The sequence below is a fragment of the Eucalyptus grandis genome, chromosome 2 (genome assembly GCF_016545825.1).
Source record: "Eucalyptus grandis isolate ANBG69807.140 chromosome 2, ASM1654582v1, whole genome shotgun sequence".
Classification (NCBI taxonomy): Eukaryota; Viridiplantae; Streptophyta; class Magnoliopsida; order Myrtales; family Myrtaceae; genus Eucalyptus; species Eucalyptus grandis.
Window position 1 is genome coordinate 44268371 of NC_052613.1, and position 14627 is coordinate 44282997.

The 14627-nt window shown below is 39.7% G+C and overlaps 1 protein-coding gene across 1 annotated transcript; it reads left to right on the top strand.

The window, feature by feature from the left end:
- The first annotated feature begins 933 nt into the window (after window positions 1-933).
- LOC104433050 (alpha,alpha-trehalose-phosphate synthase [UDP-forming] 6) lies at window positions 934-5655 on the top strand. The gene is made up of 3 exons (XM_010045674.3): window positions 934-3734; window positions 3856-4129; window positions 5114-5655. The coding sequence occupies exons 1-3, from the start codon at window positions 1726-1728 to the stop codon at window positions 5399-5401; spliced, it is 2571 nt and encodes an 856-aa protein (XP_010043976.1). The 5' UTR covers window positions 934-1725; the 3' UTR covers window positions 5402-5655.
- The last annotated feature ends 8972 nt before the right edge of the window (window positions 5656-14627 follow it).

Here is a 14627-nt window from a genome sequence, read left to right on the forward strand (position 1 = left end):
AAAATAGCATGTCAAGCTTTTTTTATGTAAAGAGCATTATCCGAGTCCGTCCACATGCCTGTTCATCTCCCTCTAATTCCTCCCCCACCACCCCTCCCCCGCCCCGGTATGTATAGGCTTTTTGTGCGTTTAATTTACATACTACACACATCTATTATTTGCTGAAAAAAGGGGGACATCTCTTTTCAAAAATTAACAAAGAGGAACATCTATTATTTGCCCCTCTTTCCCTCTCTCTCTCTCTCTCTCTCTCTCCCTCCATCCTTTATCTCCAAAGATAAAAGAACAATAACGAAAAGCTTTTCTTATAAAGTCTATCAACATCAAGCATTAATCACTTGGAATTATCTATTGAGTAGTCATCATATAAGATATACGTCAAGGATATTAATGAAAAGCTTTTCTCGTAAAAGGATTGAAAAATATTCAATCATTTGAATCATTTAAATATTCGATTTAAAACGGCGCAATTTCGAATGCATAGTAACATTTCATGATTGTTACATGTAATTAATTACTGATTATTCTGGTGTTACCTACCATCCGCGGTTAGAGAGTACATTAATTTCAAGTCAAGCCATGTTTAATAACGGTTGTTAGAATCGCTCCGTGACACAAATTCTCATTTTTAAATGCAGAGACACACAACTCCCATTGCAAAAAACAAAAAACAAAAAATAGGAGGGAGTTCGGAAACGAGGAGGATGCTTCCAGCACCACGTGTCGTGAACCCCCCACGCCTGCCCCCCCCTCGCTCTATCTCTCTCCTCCCTCGTTCTTATCCACTTCGATCTCCCGCATTTTGAAAAAGAGGGGCCTTGTCAGTGGGCGGGCCCCGCATCCCCCCCCGGGGCGGGTGACGTGGCGGGGGGGTCAATGTGACGTCCAGCTGTATCGTTCCTTCCTGCGACTTTGCATCCCTCCCGATATTTTCTTCCTGTCGGAGGCCGGTCTTGGTCCATCGCTGGAGCTTCTTCCCTTCTCTCTCTCTCCCTTAAAAATTCCTCCTTTTTCCGGGTCAGCACTTCTCTTCTTCTTCTTCTTCTTTAATTCTTGCTCGTCCTCAGTGCAGCGCAGCGCAGCGCAGTGGCGTCGCCGCCGGTGCGTCGATCGTCCGCGGTCGCTCTCCCCGCCTCTCTCCTTCCCCCCACCGCCACCGCAAGCCCGCGGCGGAAAAATCCCATCTTTTTATCTCCGCGAGCTGCCTCCCCCGCCGGAATTTCTGCCGTCCTTCGCTTTTCGCTTTTCGTCTTTTCTTGATACTTCCAAGGGTCCTCTCCTCCCTTTGTTCCGTCGCCGAGACCATCTCTCTGTCTCTGTCTCTCTCTCTCTCTCTCTCCCCATCACTCTGTCTTTGGCTCAGCCGTTTTTGATCTGAATCTATTCCCTTCGCTTTTTTTTCTCTTTTCTCTTTCTCTCTCTCGCTTGTCCATCGTCCAAATTTGGTTCATTTCTTGCAATCTCTGGCTAGATTCGCTGCCTAGTTCGGCCTCTTTCTAATCTAGCGTTTGACCCGGGTATCTTTCCCCGTCCCTTCTTTGGTGCTCGCACTCGCCCTCTCCTTCTCGGGATTTTCAGTTCGTTTTGATTTAACAGAGCTCACTGCTGCTTCAGATTTGTTTCTTGAATTGATGGGGTTGCTCTTGTATGTGGGTATGTCTGAAGGCCGGTCTATATTAGCTTAGGAGTTCTTGTTTTAATTCCTGGGGTGGTTGTTATCGAGGGATGGTGTCTAGATCTTATTCGAACTTGCTGGAGCTCGCCTCCGGCGAGTCTCCGTCGTTCAGCCGGATGAGCCGGCGGATCCCGCGCATCATGACGGTTCCGGGCATCATCTCGGACGTCGACGACGACAACCGGTCGGAGGGCTCGTGCTCGGACCCGTCCTCGTCCACGACCCAACGGGACCGGATTATCATCGTGGCGAATCAGCTGCCCATCCGAGCTCAGAGGAAATCGGATGGCAACGGTAAAGGTTGGATCTTTAATTGGGATGAGAACTCGCTGCTCCTCCAGTTGAAAGATGGTTTAGGCGATAATGACACTGAGTTTATCTATGTTGGTTGTCTTAAGGATGATATCCACCCTAGCGAGCAGGATGAGGTCTCTCAAATACTACTTGAAACTTTTAGATGTGTCCCGACTTTTTTGCCCTCTGATTTGTTTACTAGATACTATCATGGGTTCTGCAAGCAACAGCTGTGGCCATTGTTCCATTACATGTTGCCTTTGTCGCCTGACCTCGGTGGTCGGTTCAACCGGTCCTTGTGGCAGGCTTATGTCTCCGTCAATAAGATTTTCGCAGATAGGATCATGGAAGTGATTAATCCAGAGGATGATTTCGTTTGGGTACACGATTACCATTTGATGGTGTTGCCGACTTTCTTGAGGAAAAGGTTCAATAGAGTGAAGCTTGGCTTCTTCCTTCACAGCCCATTCCCCTCTTCAGAGATTTACAAGACTCTGCCGATCAGGGAGGAGCTTCTGAGGGCTTTCCTGAATTCTGATTTGATAGGGTTCCACACTTTCGACTATGCACGCCATTTCCTGTCTTGTTGTAGTCGGATGCTTGGTCTTACCTATGAATCGAAGAGGGGTTATATAGGCCTGGACTATTATGGTCGGACTGTTAGTATCAAAATTCTTCCAGTTGGGATACACATGGGACAATTGCAGTCCGTTTTAAGCCTTCCCGAGACTGAAGCCAAGGTGGCCGAACTAATTAAGCAGTTTGGTGGTCGGGGTAGGACAATGTTGCTCGGTGTAGATGACATGGATATTTTTAAAGGAATTAGCTTGAAACTGTTGGCCATGGAGCAACTCCTAGTTCAACACCCGGAATATCAAGGTAAAGTTGTTTTAGTGCAGATAGCTCTACCGGCTCGGGGCAAAGGGAAGGATGTGAAGGAAGTGCAAGCAGAAACCTATTCTACCGTGAAACGTATCAACGAAACTTTTGGCAGACCGGGTTATGAGCCAGTAGTGTTGATCGACCAGCCTCTTAAGTTTTACGAGAGAATCGCCTACTATGTTGTTGCCGAGTGTTGTTTGGTAACGGCTGTCAGGGACGGGATGAATCTCATTCCTTATGAGTACATAATCAGTCGCCAAGGAAACGAGAAACTGGATGAGGTCTTGGGTTTGAAACCTGCCACTCCTAAAAAGAGCATGCTGGTCGTCTCCGAGTTCATAGGGTGTTCGCCATCCTTGAGTGGAGCAATTAGGGTGAATCCTTGGAATATAGATGCCGTGGCTGATGCAATGGACTGTGCCTTGGAAATGGCGGAGGGGGAGAAGCAGCTCCGTCATGAAAAGCATTATAAGTATGTCAGCACGCATCATGTTGGATACTGGGCCCGCAGTTTCCTCCATGATTTGGGAAGAACGTGTCAAGATCACTCGCGCAGGAGGTGCTGGGGCATTGGGTTTGGGCTCAGTTTTAGAGTAGTTTCGCTGGATTTGAATTTCAGGAAGCTTGTCATGGAGCACATAGTGTCAGCTTACAAAAGAACCACAACGAGGGCTATACTTCTGGACTATGATGGTACTTTGATGCCTCAAGGTTCCATTGACAAGAAGCCGACTCAGAAATCGGTTGAGATCCTAAATAGTCTCTGCCGGGATAAGAACAACATGGTATTTATTGTCAGTGCTAGGACCAGGGAGATGCTAGCTGAGTGGTTCACTCCTTGCAGAAGATTAGGAATAGCTGCTGAGCACGGATACTTCTTGAGGTTAGCCTTACTTTTCTTTTGATTTTGTCTACCATTTTAGGTAAGTTAGTGTGAAAAATTTGAAAATGCCTATTTAATATACTTGCTTTGCTCTTAGCTCGTGCCTTTTTGTGTTCTTTAGGATTAGCCGAGATGCAGATTGGGAAACATGCATGCCGGTTGCAGACTATAGCTGGAAACAGATTGCAGAACCAGTTATGAACCTCTACACCGAGACAACCGATGGCTCAACCATTGAAAACAAAGAAACAGCACTTGTTTGGTCCTATGAAGATGCAGATCCAGACTTTGGATCGTGCCAGGCTAAGGAACTTCTTGACCATCTTGAAAGTGTGCTTGCCAATGAACCAGTGACCGTGAAGAGCGGGCAAAACACAGTGGAGGTTAAGCCACAGGTCTGTGTTGCATTCTTGTCTAGCAATGCATTATTATTTGCTGCAAGCATTGGTATAGGAACTTGTTTTGGGGCATATTGTCTGTGCTGTCCCCATGCCAACATGGAAGGCTTCGCAGCTATCCAGAAGAGGGGCTTACTCTAGAGGGGTGCTGACACTTTACTAATAGAATATCAAGCTAAGGCTCTTCTTCTGTTCTACAAATCTAATACAACTTCCAAAGACTAGGTCTTCTAGAGTGAACTAGCATAGCAATATATCTATATTTTGTGCCACTAGAAGCCTAAGCCGCACTATACTATACTTGACTGAACCAGAGAAAACTCAAAGTTTGAATTTACCAGCCAGAGCATAAATATGACCTGCCTTTATCCATTATGTGTTTGCATCCATTGCATTAAGAAGGTGAATCAGAGCCGGGGATATGAAGTTTACTTACATTAGTGTTGGCTTTGTCGTGCTCTATCCTATGAAAGTACTTCCATACATGCAGATGAGTGCATATTAATCTCTCTTTTAGTTGTCTGTATAGAAAAGAAAGGTTAGTACATTTTTATATGTTCGAATGGGTATTGTTACTTTCCCACTAATGTAAAAGGAGTGTTTCCATAAGCAAATGATGATAATATAGAAATGATTCTTTAACATAGGAAGTGAGTGGCTTGTTTTTGTTTTGTGTCCATTTTTGTACGTGTTGGGGGGTGGGTGTGTGGTTTAGTGGGTGTTTACTTCCTTCAGTTACAGGTCTTTGATATTCCCAGTAACTTTCACTAGTAATGCTACTCTTACAGAAGCAAAGAAAGATTCAGAGAAGCCTCATAATGTCCATATGCCTGAAGTTTTTGTGAATGGTTTAGTCCCTTAAGTTACAGGCCTTTGATATTCCCAGTAAATTTCACTTCTAATGCAAGTCTTATAGAAGCTAAGAAAGATTCAGAGAAGCCTCATAATGTCTATATGCCTGAAGTATTTGTGAATGGGCAGGGAGTGAGCAAGGGAATTGTGGCCAAGCGATTATTGTCTGCTATGCAAGAGAGGGGAATGATGCCAGATTTCGTCCTTTGCATAGGCGATGACAGATCCGATGAGGACATGTTTGAGGAGATTACTAGTTCCGTGGCCAATTCGTCCATTGCTCCCAATGCGGAGGTGTTTGCATGTACTGTTTGCCGTAAGCCAAGCAAGGCCAAGTACTATCTGGACGATACAGCGGAGATCGTCAGGCTGATGCAGGGTCTGGCTTCTGTTTCGGAGCTCTCGGAGCATGCTTAAGGTCTCATCGAGAAGAGTGATCGTCCCTTCATTCGTTGGCAACTGTAAAGCACGTTTGCACCAGCTGTTTACTGCTTTGACATCCCGGGTCTTGGCCTTGTTTCGGTTTAGCATTGATGTAAATATGGCTTTGTGCCATTTGAGAGCTTGATCCACACTTCCGCTGCCTGAACTGATAATAATCTTCGGTGAATACAGACAGTCCTCTTGCCTTGGATTTCTGTGCTTGAGAAGTGCTAGGAAAATTTCTACTCTTGAGCTTGCGTTATTTTTAACAATTTTGCCGTTCAACCTTATAGTCAAGTTCCTTACATTCTAAGTTAGAGTTACTTACTTTGAACGGCCCCAAAAAAAAAAAAAAAAATTAAAGAGTCAATTACAAGTATCATCCTTAATTGTAGTCTCCGTATCTTGGGTAGGGCTATCAAAATGAATCACGGATCTATATTTTAAGTCACATTTATGAAAATGGGCCTCATGTGAGAATGTGGTCAGCTTAAATTAAGATAAGAGTTATAAATTGGTTTAGAAAAGAAAAGGCCAAACAAGATGGGTTTTATTGGGTCTTTTTACAAACCCATTTGCAACCAATCCATGACCCTTGCTTTCGAAGTCATTATCATCCTCACCGTCTCTACACTCGGTTCAAGAAGTTCCGCAATGGAGACCTAACAATGGAGCAGCTACGGCAACAATTAATACTTGAAGCTGTTGTGCACCACCCATAGGACCGTCATGGCCACCCCGAGAGACCTCTGATCAAGGCCCAACTCTCTCCCTCCTCTCCTCTCTCCCCTTTGCTCCGTCTCCATCTTCCTCGCCCTCTCTTTCCCACATACCTCCTCGGAATCTGTGGGCTCTTGCCAGACCCTCCAAGTGAAGCGGAAGTCCTGGCTCGACTTCGTCGCCTCCAATTGGCTTGCCATTACTCTGTCGAGTCCTAGATCTACGATCCGAGCTTTTAGTCGACAAGGTTCGACGGCTTTTGTAAGGAGATTTTCAAAATAGGGAACTGCAATTTAGCATTTCTTATTTGTTTTATTAATGGGTTATATGGGTGGATTTAGGTTAGATCTGGGTTGGGTTGACTGGGGTATGGGTCATTTAAATTGCTTAGAAATAAATGGGTCAACGTGATTTAAATGGATAAATTTGGGTTTGAACCCATATATGACCTACCCGAACTTAATCCAACCCACCCCATTTACTACATCTAATCATAAGATCCTTCTCTCAACTTTCGAACACTAAAAATATTAATCAAATTGTCATCGCCTCACTCTAAAGAGCCTCTGCAGCCGCCCCTCTCTTCCTCCTGGTAGACAGGTCCCACTCACCGTCACGGCCATGGTGCGCCTCATATTCAAGGCTGGTGATGGTCGCGAGGCTGGCTTAAGGTCAGACGACCTTAGTCTGCGGCCACAGCCGAGCTTTGTTGCAGAGCTCAGATTTGGGACATAGCTTTGCGAATCCTTGGCCATGGCTGCCATGGCCCTTGCGATCGTTGCGGACCTCAAATTGGTAGCAATAGTCACTCTGACTCAAGCTGAAATCGAGGTTGACGACTTAGAATTGGCAGCCATTGCCGGGGTTTATTAGAGATGCTCATGCGGCGGTAGCAACCCATGGGCTCAAATTTAGTGTAAATATTAGGTGCATGAAGAGTGAAGGTGCATTTATTTCAGTAAAAGTGTTTTTCGAGAATTAGTTTTCCAGAATTTCACTTTTTTGGTTTGCCAAAAATTACTAGTTAACAGAAAATATTTCCCAATCAAGGAAAACATTAATGCATAAAATTAGGAAAGTGACTCGCTAAATCTAAGATGTGAGAACACTTATAGAAAATTGCTCTTCTCGATTTTTTAAAATTTTATGTTATTTTTTCTTTTCTTTCTTTTATTTTTTCCTTCTTCCTCCACTAGCTGTTGGGCCTCGGCGATGGCCAGTGGTCAGCGATAGGTACAAGTCAGTGAAGCTCAACCTCGTTAGCCTTGGACAAGTGTGACCCTTGCCATTTCTAACGAGCTCAAGCTCACTAGGTCCCGGTGAGGCTTGAGCTCGCTAGCCTCATATGTGGCTTGTTGTAGAGACCCAGCCACCGACAGAAAGAGAAGTTCAAAGAAAAAAAAAAAAAATTAAAGCAAAAAATTAAAATAAATGAAAATTTTGAATTTTTTATGACCTAAGATAAAGTTATGAAATTTAAATTATTTTTCGAATAAGATCCAAATGGTAGAAAACATCTTTGGCCACATATCGCCAAACAAAGGAGAAAGTAATCATATTTTCCTTTATCATGAAATTTTCCACCGAATAAATGCACCCTAAATAAGTGTTTTGAGTATACAAGATGTGAAGTATAAGTTTTAAAATTAGGAGATGATACTTGATATCGAGAATAAAGTTGATGAACATCTTTGTAATTGTCATTAAGGTTCCGTTTGTTTCACAAATAATGAATGATTGGAAATATATTTTCCTAGTAAACACTATCACTTTCACTTGAAATAATTAATTAGTGAAGAATGTTTTATTATTGTCAACAATTTATGACTAATCATTTTTGTGGACACTGAAAGAAATTTCCTTCATCTAATTGTTAACCAACATGAGAGATTATTTTTAGGAAAAAGTTATTCAAATTGTTAATTTTCCACGAAAAAACGCACCTTAAGTTAATTGGAACTAGTAAGTAAGTTAGAGTTGGCATGTAAGTTTTTTTTTTTTTTGTTAAAATTTTCATTTATTATAATATTTTGAGGTCGAAGACCTCTAATCTGGTTTTGAGTTATGAATGTGTATTACTTTAGAAGAACATAGAAAACTTCCAAGCAAAGCAAATCCCAAAAAGATGCAAAGCTAAACAATACAACTTGCAACGATAAACCGCTTTCATCCCAAAAGACCATATCTGTCATAGTATCAAAAAAATCACAACCGATGGAACTAATGAGTATATGCTGAGATCTTCCCCTCTAGAAACCATGGTTTGCAGTATGCACGTAGGTTGGACATCCTAAACACTATTCCCACACGAAGACGACAACATTTTGAAGCACCATAGATGGAATGTCTTTAAGAAATTCCCAGACTTATATTTAAATCGAGAGAGAAAAGTTCATAGATTTAGATCTACACCTAAATCCTGAGAGGAGAGCTTCTATCAAATCTCAAAAAATTCATAAAACCATATCCAAAACATCATGTTGGCTAAACTAGGGACAACTTTCTCACAAAATTTTTAGCTGCAACCAAATTTATTCACCATGATGAGTGAAGGAAAGTGATAGCAATGAGCAAAAGAAGACGCCAAACGAGACAAAAAAAGATTCACATATTAGATTGGGAGAGAAAAAAGGAAATCAATGCATAAAAAATAAAAAATAAAAAATAAAAGTAGAGTAAATTAGGCTCTCAGCTTCAGAAATTGAATCCGCAAGCTTGCAAGTGAAGGATTTTCTAAGGAGGTTTTTTTTTTTTTTTTTTTTTGGAAGAGAGGATTGCCGACGAAGAGATTAGGATTTTAGACGAATTTACAGCATGAGAAAGACCGCTTGGCATGTAAGTTGGAGAGGTAAGAATCTAACATGATTTTCATCTTTGCGTGGTTACTCAAAGATAGTAGTCGGTAGGTCACAATGGCAAAAATCTTTTTCACATCACTCTCGTCGGTGACTAGAGATACATGACCTCTAATTAAAAATTATGCAAGTTTAGCGACTTGATTAGGTAAAAATGCAATTGATTTGAGAAAAAAAATTCGTATATTTGGCATGGCGGGTTTGCTAGATATAAATAGGCAATTAAAATAGCATTGTATTCCAATTCTAAATAAAAATTCCCAATAGAGATATTAACTTAGCCTGTTACCTTATGGATTCGAGTTCTGGCCCAATCAAAGGGCCTAGGAAAAGATCCAGCGTGCGGAGATCAGTACATTTGCTCTCTAGTCGATTTTGTTTGGCCCGACTTCTCTGATGGACCCTTGGTAAATTTCGATGATTTCTGGTCCATCTTTCTATGGATTAGCAAAGCAAAGAGAGCACCCCATGTGCATGCAAAGAAAAATAGCGAGACGAGGAAATGGTTTTTGCATGAGTAATGAAAGAAAATGAAATTGAGTTGAAAGTTCGATCTATTCTGGCAAAAAAAAAAAAATTTGAAATTATGTTGTTGCACGATCAAAGAGATTCGGATTCAATTTTAGATAGTTTGAGAGATTTGAGAAATCGTCTTGTTAATTACCTCAACTATTTCCAAATGATAAATTTGCTCATTGTTTAGCAATGAACGTCTAAAATTAATTTTACAAACTTGTAATGAAAAAAGAATTGGTTTTATGCAAAAACCTAAATCGAGAGTTGGGTTGTCCTAAAATGTCTCACCGCATATGCCCTAATTCTTGTTCAGAATCATGCATAATATATGCAAGCACCTATGATTGTTGATGGAAATATCACGGAACGAAGGTGAGTGCAAGGTGATATACTTTCGAAAATAGCAATATTCTCAAGCTGGAGACAACTTTCTAAAAACTACTTTGAATTGCTAGAAACATAGAAGTCTTTCTGTAATGAGGTCAAATCAACCTCGACGCGTTCACCAAACTTGCTTGATTCAGCAAGAAGAATCAAATATAGTAAGGCACATTTGTATGGTCTTATTCTATATATTTCTTAGTCAAAACCTTCTTTTATTTTTAAAGGAACGTCTTTCGTCGACGCCAGATACCACTTTTTTTTTTCTTTTTTCTTTTTAATATTACTAAGACTCTTTGATTGGACAAATCTACCTGCGAACTGAAACTAAACAAAGTCACTGCGAATGAGCTTGAGGTTACATGGTGATCAATTATTCATGCTATAGGCGAGAATCTTCGAGGCCCAGGTCGTGGCTCTAGTCTAGGTTGCCAGCTTCGATTCAGATTAATTAAATTTTGAAGCAGTTAATCTTGCATTTCTTTAATAAATTGGTTATTGCCTTTGGAACTAATGAGTATCAAAAAAATCACAACCGATGGAACTAATGAGTATATGCTGAGATCTTCCCCCTAGAAACCATGGTTTGCGTATGCACGTAGGTTGGACATCCTAAACACTATTCCCACACGAAGACGACAACATTTTGAAGCACCATAGATGGAATGTCTTTAAGAAATTCCCAGACTTATATTTAAATCGAGAGAGAAAAGTTCATAGATTTAGATCTACACCTAAATCCTAAGAGGAGAGCTTCTATCAAATCTCGAAGAAGTCATAAAACCATATCCAAAACATCATGTTGGCTAAACTAGGGACAACTTTCTCACAAAATTTTTAGTTGCAACCAAATTTATTCACCATGATGAGTGACGAAAAGTGATAGCAATGAGCAAAAGAAGACACCAAACGAGACAAAAAAAAGAAAAAAAGATTCGCAGATTAGATTGGGAGAGAAAAAAGGAAATCAATGCATAAAAATAAAAAAATAAAAGTAGAGTAAATTAGGCTCTCAGCTTCAGAAATTGAATCCGCAAGCTTGCAAGTGAAGGATTTTCTAAGGAGGTTTTTTTTTTTTTTTTTTTTGGAAGAGAGGATTGCCGACGAAGAGATTAGGATTTTAGACGAATTTACAGCATGAGAAAGACCGCTTGGCATGTAAGTTGGAGAGGTAAGAATCTAACATGATTTTCATCTTTGCGTGGTTACTCAAAGATAGTAGTCGGTAGGTCACAATGGCAAAAATCTTTTTTCACATCACTCTCGTCGGTGACTAGAGATACATGACCTCTAATTAAAAATTATGCAAGTTTAGCGACTTGATTAGGTAAAAATGCAATTGATTTGAGAAAAAAATTCGTATATTTGGCATGGCGGGTTTGCTAGATATAAATAGGCAATTAAAATAGCATTGTATTCCAATTCTAAATAAAAATTCCCAATAGAGATATTAACTTAGCCTGTTACCTTATGGATTCGAGTTCTGGCCCAATCAAAGGGCCTAGGAAAAGATCCAACGTGCGGAGATCAGTACATTTGCTCTCTAGTCGATTTTGTTTGGCCCGACTTCTCTGATGGACCCTTGGTAAAGTTCGATGATTTCTGGTCCATCTTTCTATGGATTAGCAAAGCAAAGAGAGCACCCCATGTGCATGCCAAGACAAATAGCGAGACGAGGAAATGGTTTTTGCATGAGTAATGAAAGAAAATGAAATTGAGTTGAAAGTTCGATCCATTCTGGCAAAAAAAAAAAAAAAAAAAATTGAAATTATGTTGTTGCACGATCAAAGAGATTCGGATTCAATTTTAGATAGTTTGAGAGATTTGAGAAATCGCCTTGTTAATTACCTCAACTATTTCCAAATGATAAATTTGCTCATTGTTTAGCAATGAACGTCTAAAATTAATTTTACAAACTTGTAATGAAAAAAGAATTGGTTTTATGCAAAAACCTAAATCGAGAGTTGGGTTGTCCTAAAATGTCTCACCGCATATGCCCTAATTCTTGTTCAGAATCATGCATAATATATGCAAGCACCTATGATTGTTGATGGAAATATCACGGAACGAAGGTGAGTGCAAGGTGATATACTTTCGAAAATAGCAATATTCTCAAGCTGGAGACAACTTTCTAAAAACTACTTTGAATTGCTAGAAACATAGAAGTCTTTCTGTAATGAGGTCAAATCAACCTCGACGCGTTCACCAAACTTGCTTGATTCAGCAAGAAGAATCAAATATAGTAAGGCACATTTGTATGGTCTTATTCTATATATTTCTTAGTCAAAACCTTCTTTTATTTTTAAAGGAACGTCTTTCGTCGACGCCCACTTCTTCTTTTTTCTTTTTTCTTTTTAATATTACTAAGACTCTTTGATTGGACAAATCTACCTGCGAACTGAAACTAAACAAAGTCACTGCGAATGAGCTTGAGGTTACATGGTGATCAAGCTGCCACGTTATGTTACTTTTTCCAAACGGGGAAAAATAATGCATTTAACTTTCCGTAGTGGGGATGCTTGTGATGAAGGAGGATAAGGGGAGACATACCTTATTGGGTAGTTAGGGTTTTACGTGTCTTGCTCGCATCCATATACCATATGTTTAACCCATGAACTAAAGTTTTGATAAGGCCTGAAATGAGATTGTTACTATATTTTAGCATAGAAAAATGATATTTTGTCATGCGCCTTATCCATGTGCATGTCGATGAGAGTAACTTTTCACTCGTTTACTTTGCAATCTTTGTGAGCAGTGGAAAAATTTTACAACAAGAAAACCTCAAAAAATAAAAATAAGTATTAGGATATGACATTGTAATTTTCCATGCCTCCACAATTCGCCTTTTTTGCAAAATTGCACCTAAAATTTATATTCATAAAACTGGCTTCAAATATTTTCTTTTTTACTAAAATATTTGCAAGAGACAAAAAGTGGTTACTCTTGGTCCCAAGGCACCCAACAACTCTCATGTTCCAAGAAAAATTCAATTCTTTTTAGGCATAGTTTTTTAACAACTAGTCGGCATAATATATAAGGGAAAAGTTTTACCTACAATTATTCCTCTTTAGATTGAGTGGTATCGTCCACTCGACACATGAACTTCAAGTTGAACCGACCAGATTTCATTACTTGGATTACCCAATTTGAGATGGACTAAATCTAGATAAGAATATTTACCTGTAAATCCTTCACTCCGTAAAATTCTATGTCCTCTCAAATGCTCTTATAAAAAAAATTAGGTATACATGATCTCCATATTTATAATATCACATTTTGTATTGATTTGTGATGAAATGATTAGTCAACAGTGGTTTGCGACACTAATTATTGTACCTTAAAAAATGGTGGCTAGGGATAGTGTCAGGAATAGATTTGATCATGGACTTGATAGCGTCTTAGATAAGGATTTCAATATTCACACAATTTAAGAAAGGAAGTTTGTATTTTTCCCCTCAAGGCGGTCCCATTGGTCAGTTTTTTTCTTGGATGCCTCCCCCTCCCTCTCGACCTTCTGTTTTTCATTACTTTTATCAATATTTTCGTGTTTTACCTTGATCAAAAATGCACATTTTCTTAGGAGTTGCTTTCCATCCCCTTAATAATGGAGAAAAATGTGTCAGTATGCCAATCGACTTATTAATTTTGTGTTAATGACGAAAGGACTCTATTGAAACAATTCTACTTCTATAAGAAGACACGACTGCATAAAAGCTGGAAAACACCATAATAAGTAAAAATCAATTTAATTTTTTTATAAACAAAATTCGCATGGATAGTCTAAGACCCTATTTGTTTATGTCGAAGATGATAGCTAGGGGACAACTACGTGAAGTGGCTAGAGTCACAGGTATCCTCACCTTTCGGTAGGGCAACGAGGAAGCAGAAAATCCATCTTTTTAGGGTGAATATACTATTAAAAAAAATCATGATTGCAGATACAGCTTTTCTTTTTTTCCTTTTGAAACGAAGAAAATATACTGTAAACTAAGAGAATCCAAGAACAATCCACGAACCAGTAATTTTCGTGTGGAGACAAAGTTGGTCAAAGCCGTCTTAATCTTATTGAGCGAAATACATAATTTCTTCCTCTTGTTCTGCTGAAAAACAGGAATTATTCGTATACTGAACCTTGTAGCCCTAAATGTACACCTTGCCAAACAAGCATTTTTTCAAAAAAAAAAAATACCGTCAGCAAAAAAATTGTACACTATCAACTTATTTCGGGGAAACTATGATCTAAGATGATGAAAATGAATATAATTGCTCAAAATAAACTCACGAACAGACGACCACTTTAGCCCTAATATTCATCTAAGTACAAGGTAAATGTCCATGCATGTCAGAACGAAAATCAATGGAGACGGGAAAAACGTCACCAAGTTGAAAACGATGCATATAAACACACCTGTCATGTCATAATGAAGCCGATTTAGTGTGGGTCTGAAATTACAGTAGCCGATGGTCGCTTTCATCAAATCAAGAAAAGATGGATTTTCTCGACAAATGACAATGACATTGATTTTCTGCGGATAAAATAAAGCAACTGCGACAGTGAATAATGCAGGCTGTTCTCCCCACTCTCCTAAAACGAAACAAAACATCTTCGATTTGAAAGGTTAATAATGCTTGTCACTCTCTTTAATTCAGATTCATTTGGATGGAGTTGGTCCGCAAACCATAAGATCAAGGAAAGCCATGGATGCACCCAACAAGGCTGTCTGTAAGATTTTTCCAAGGAAATTACG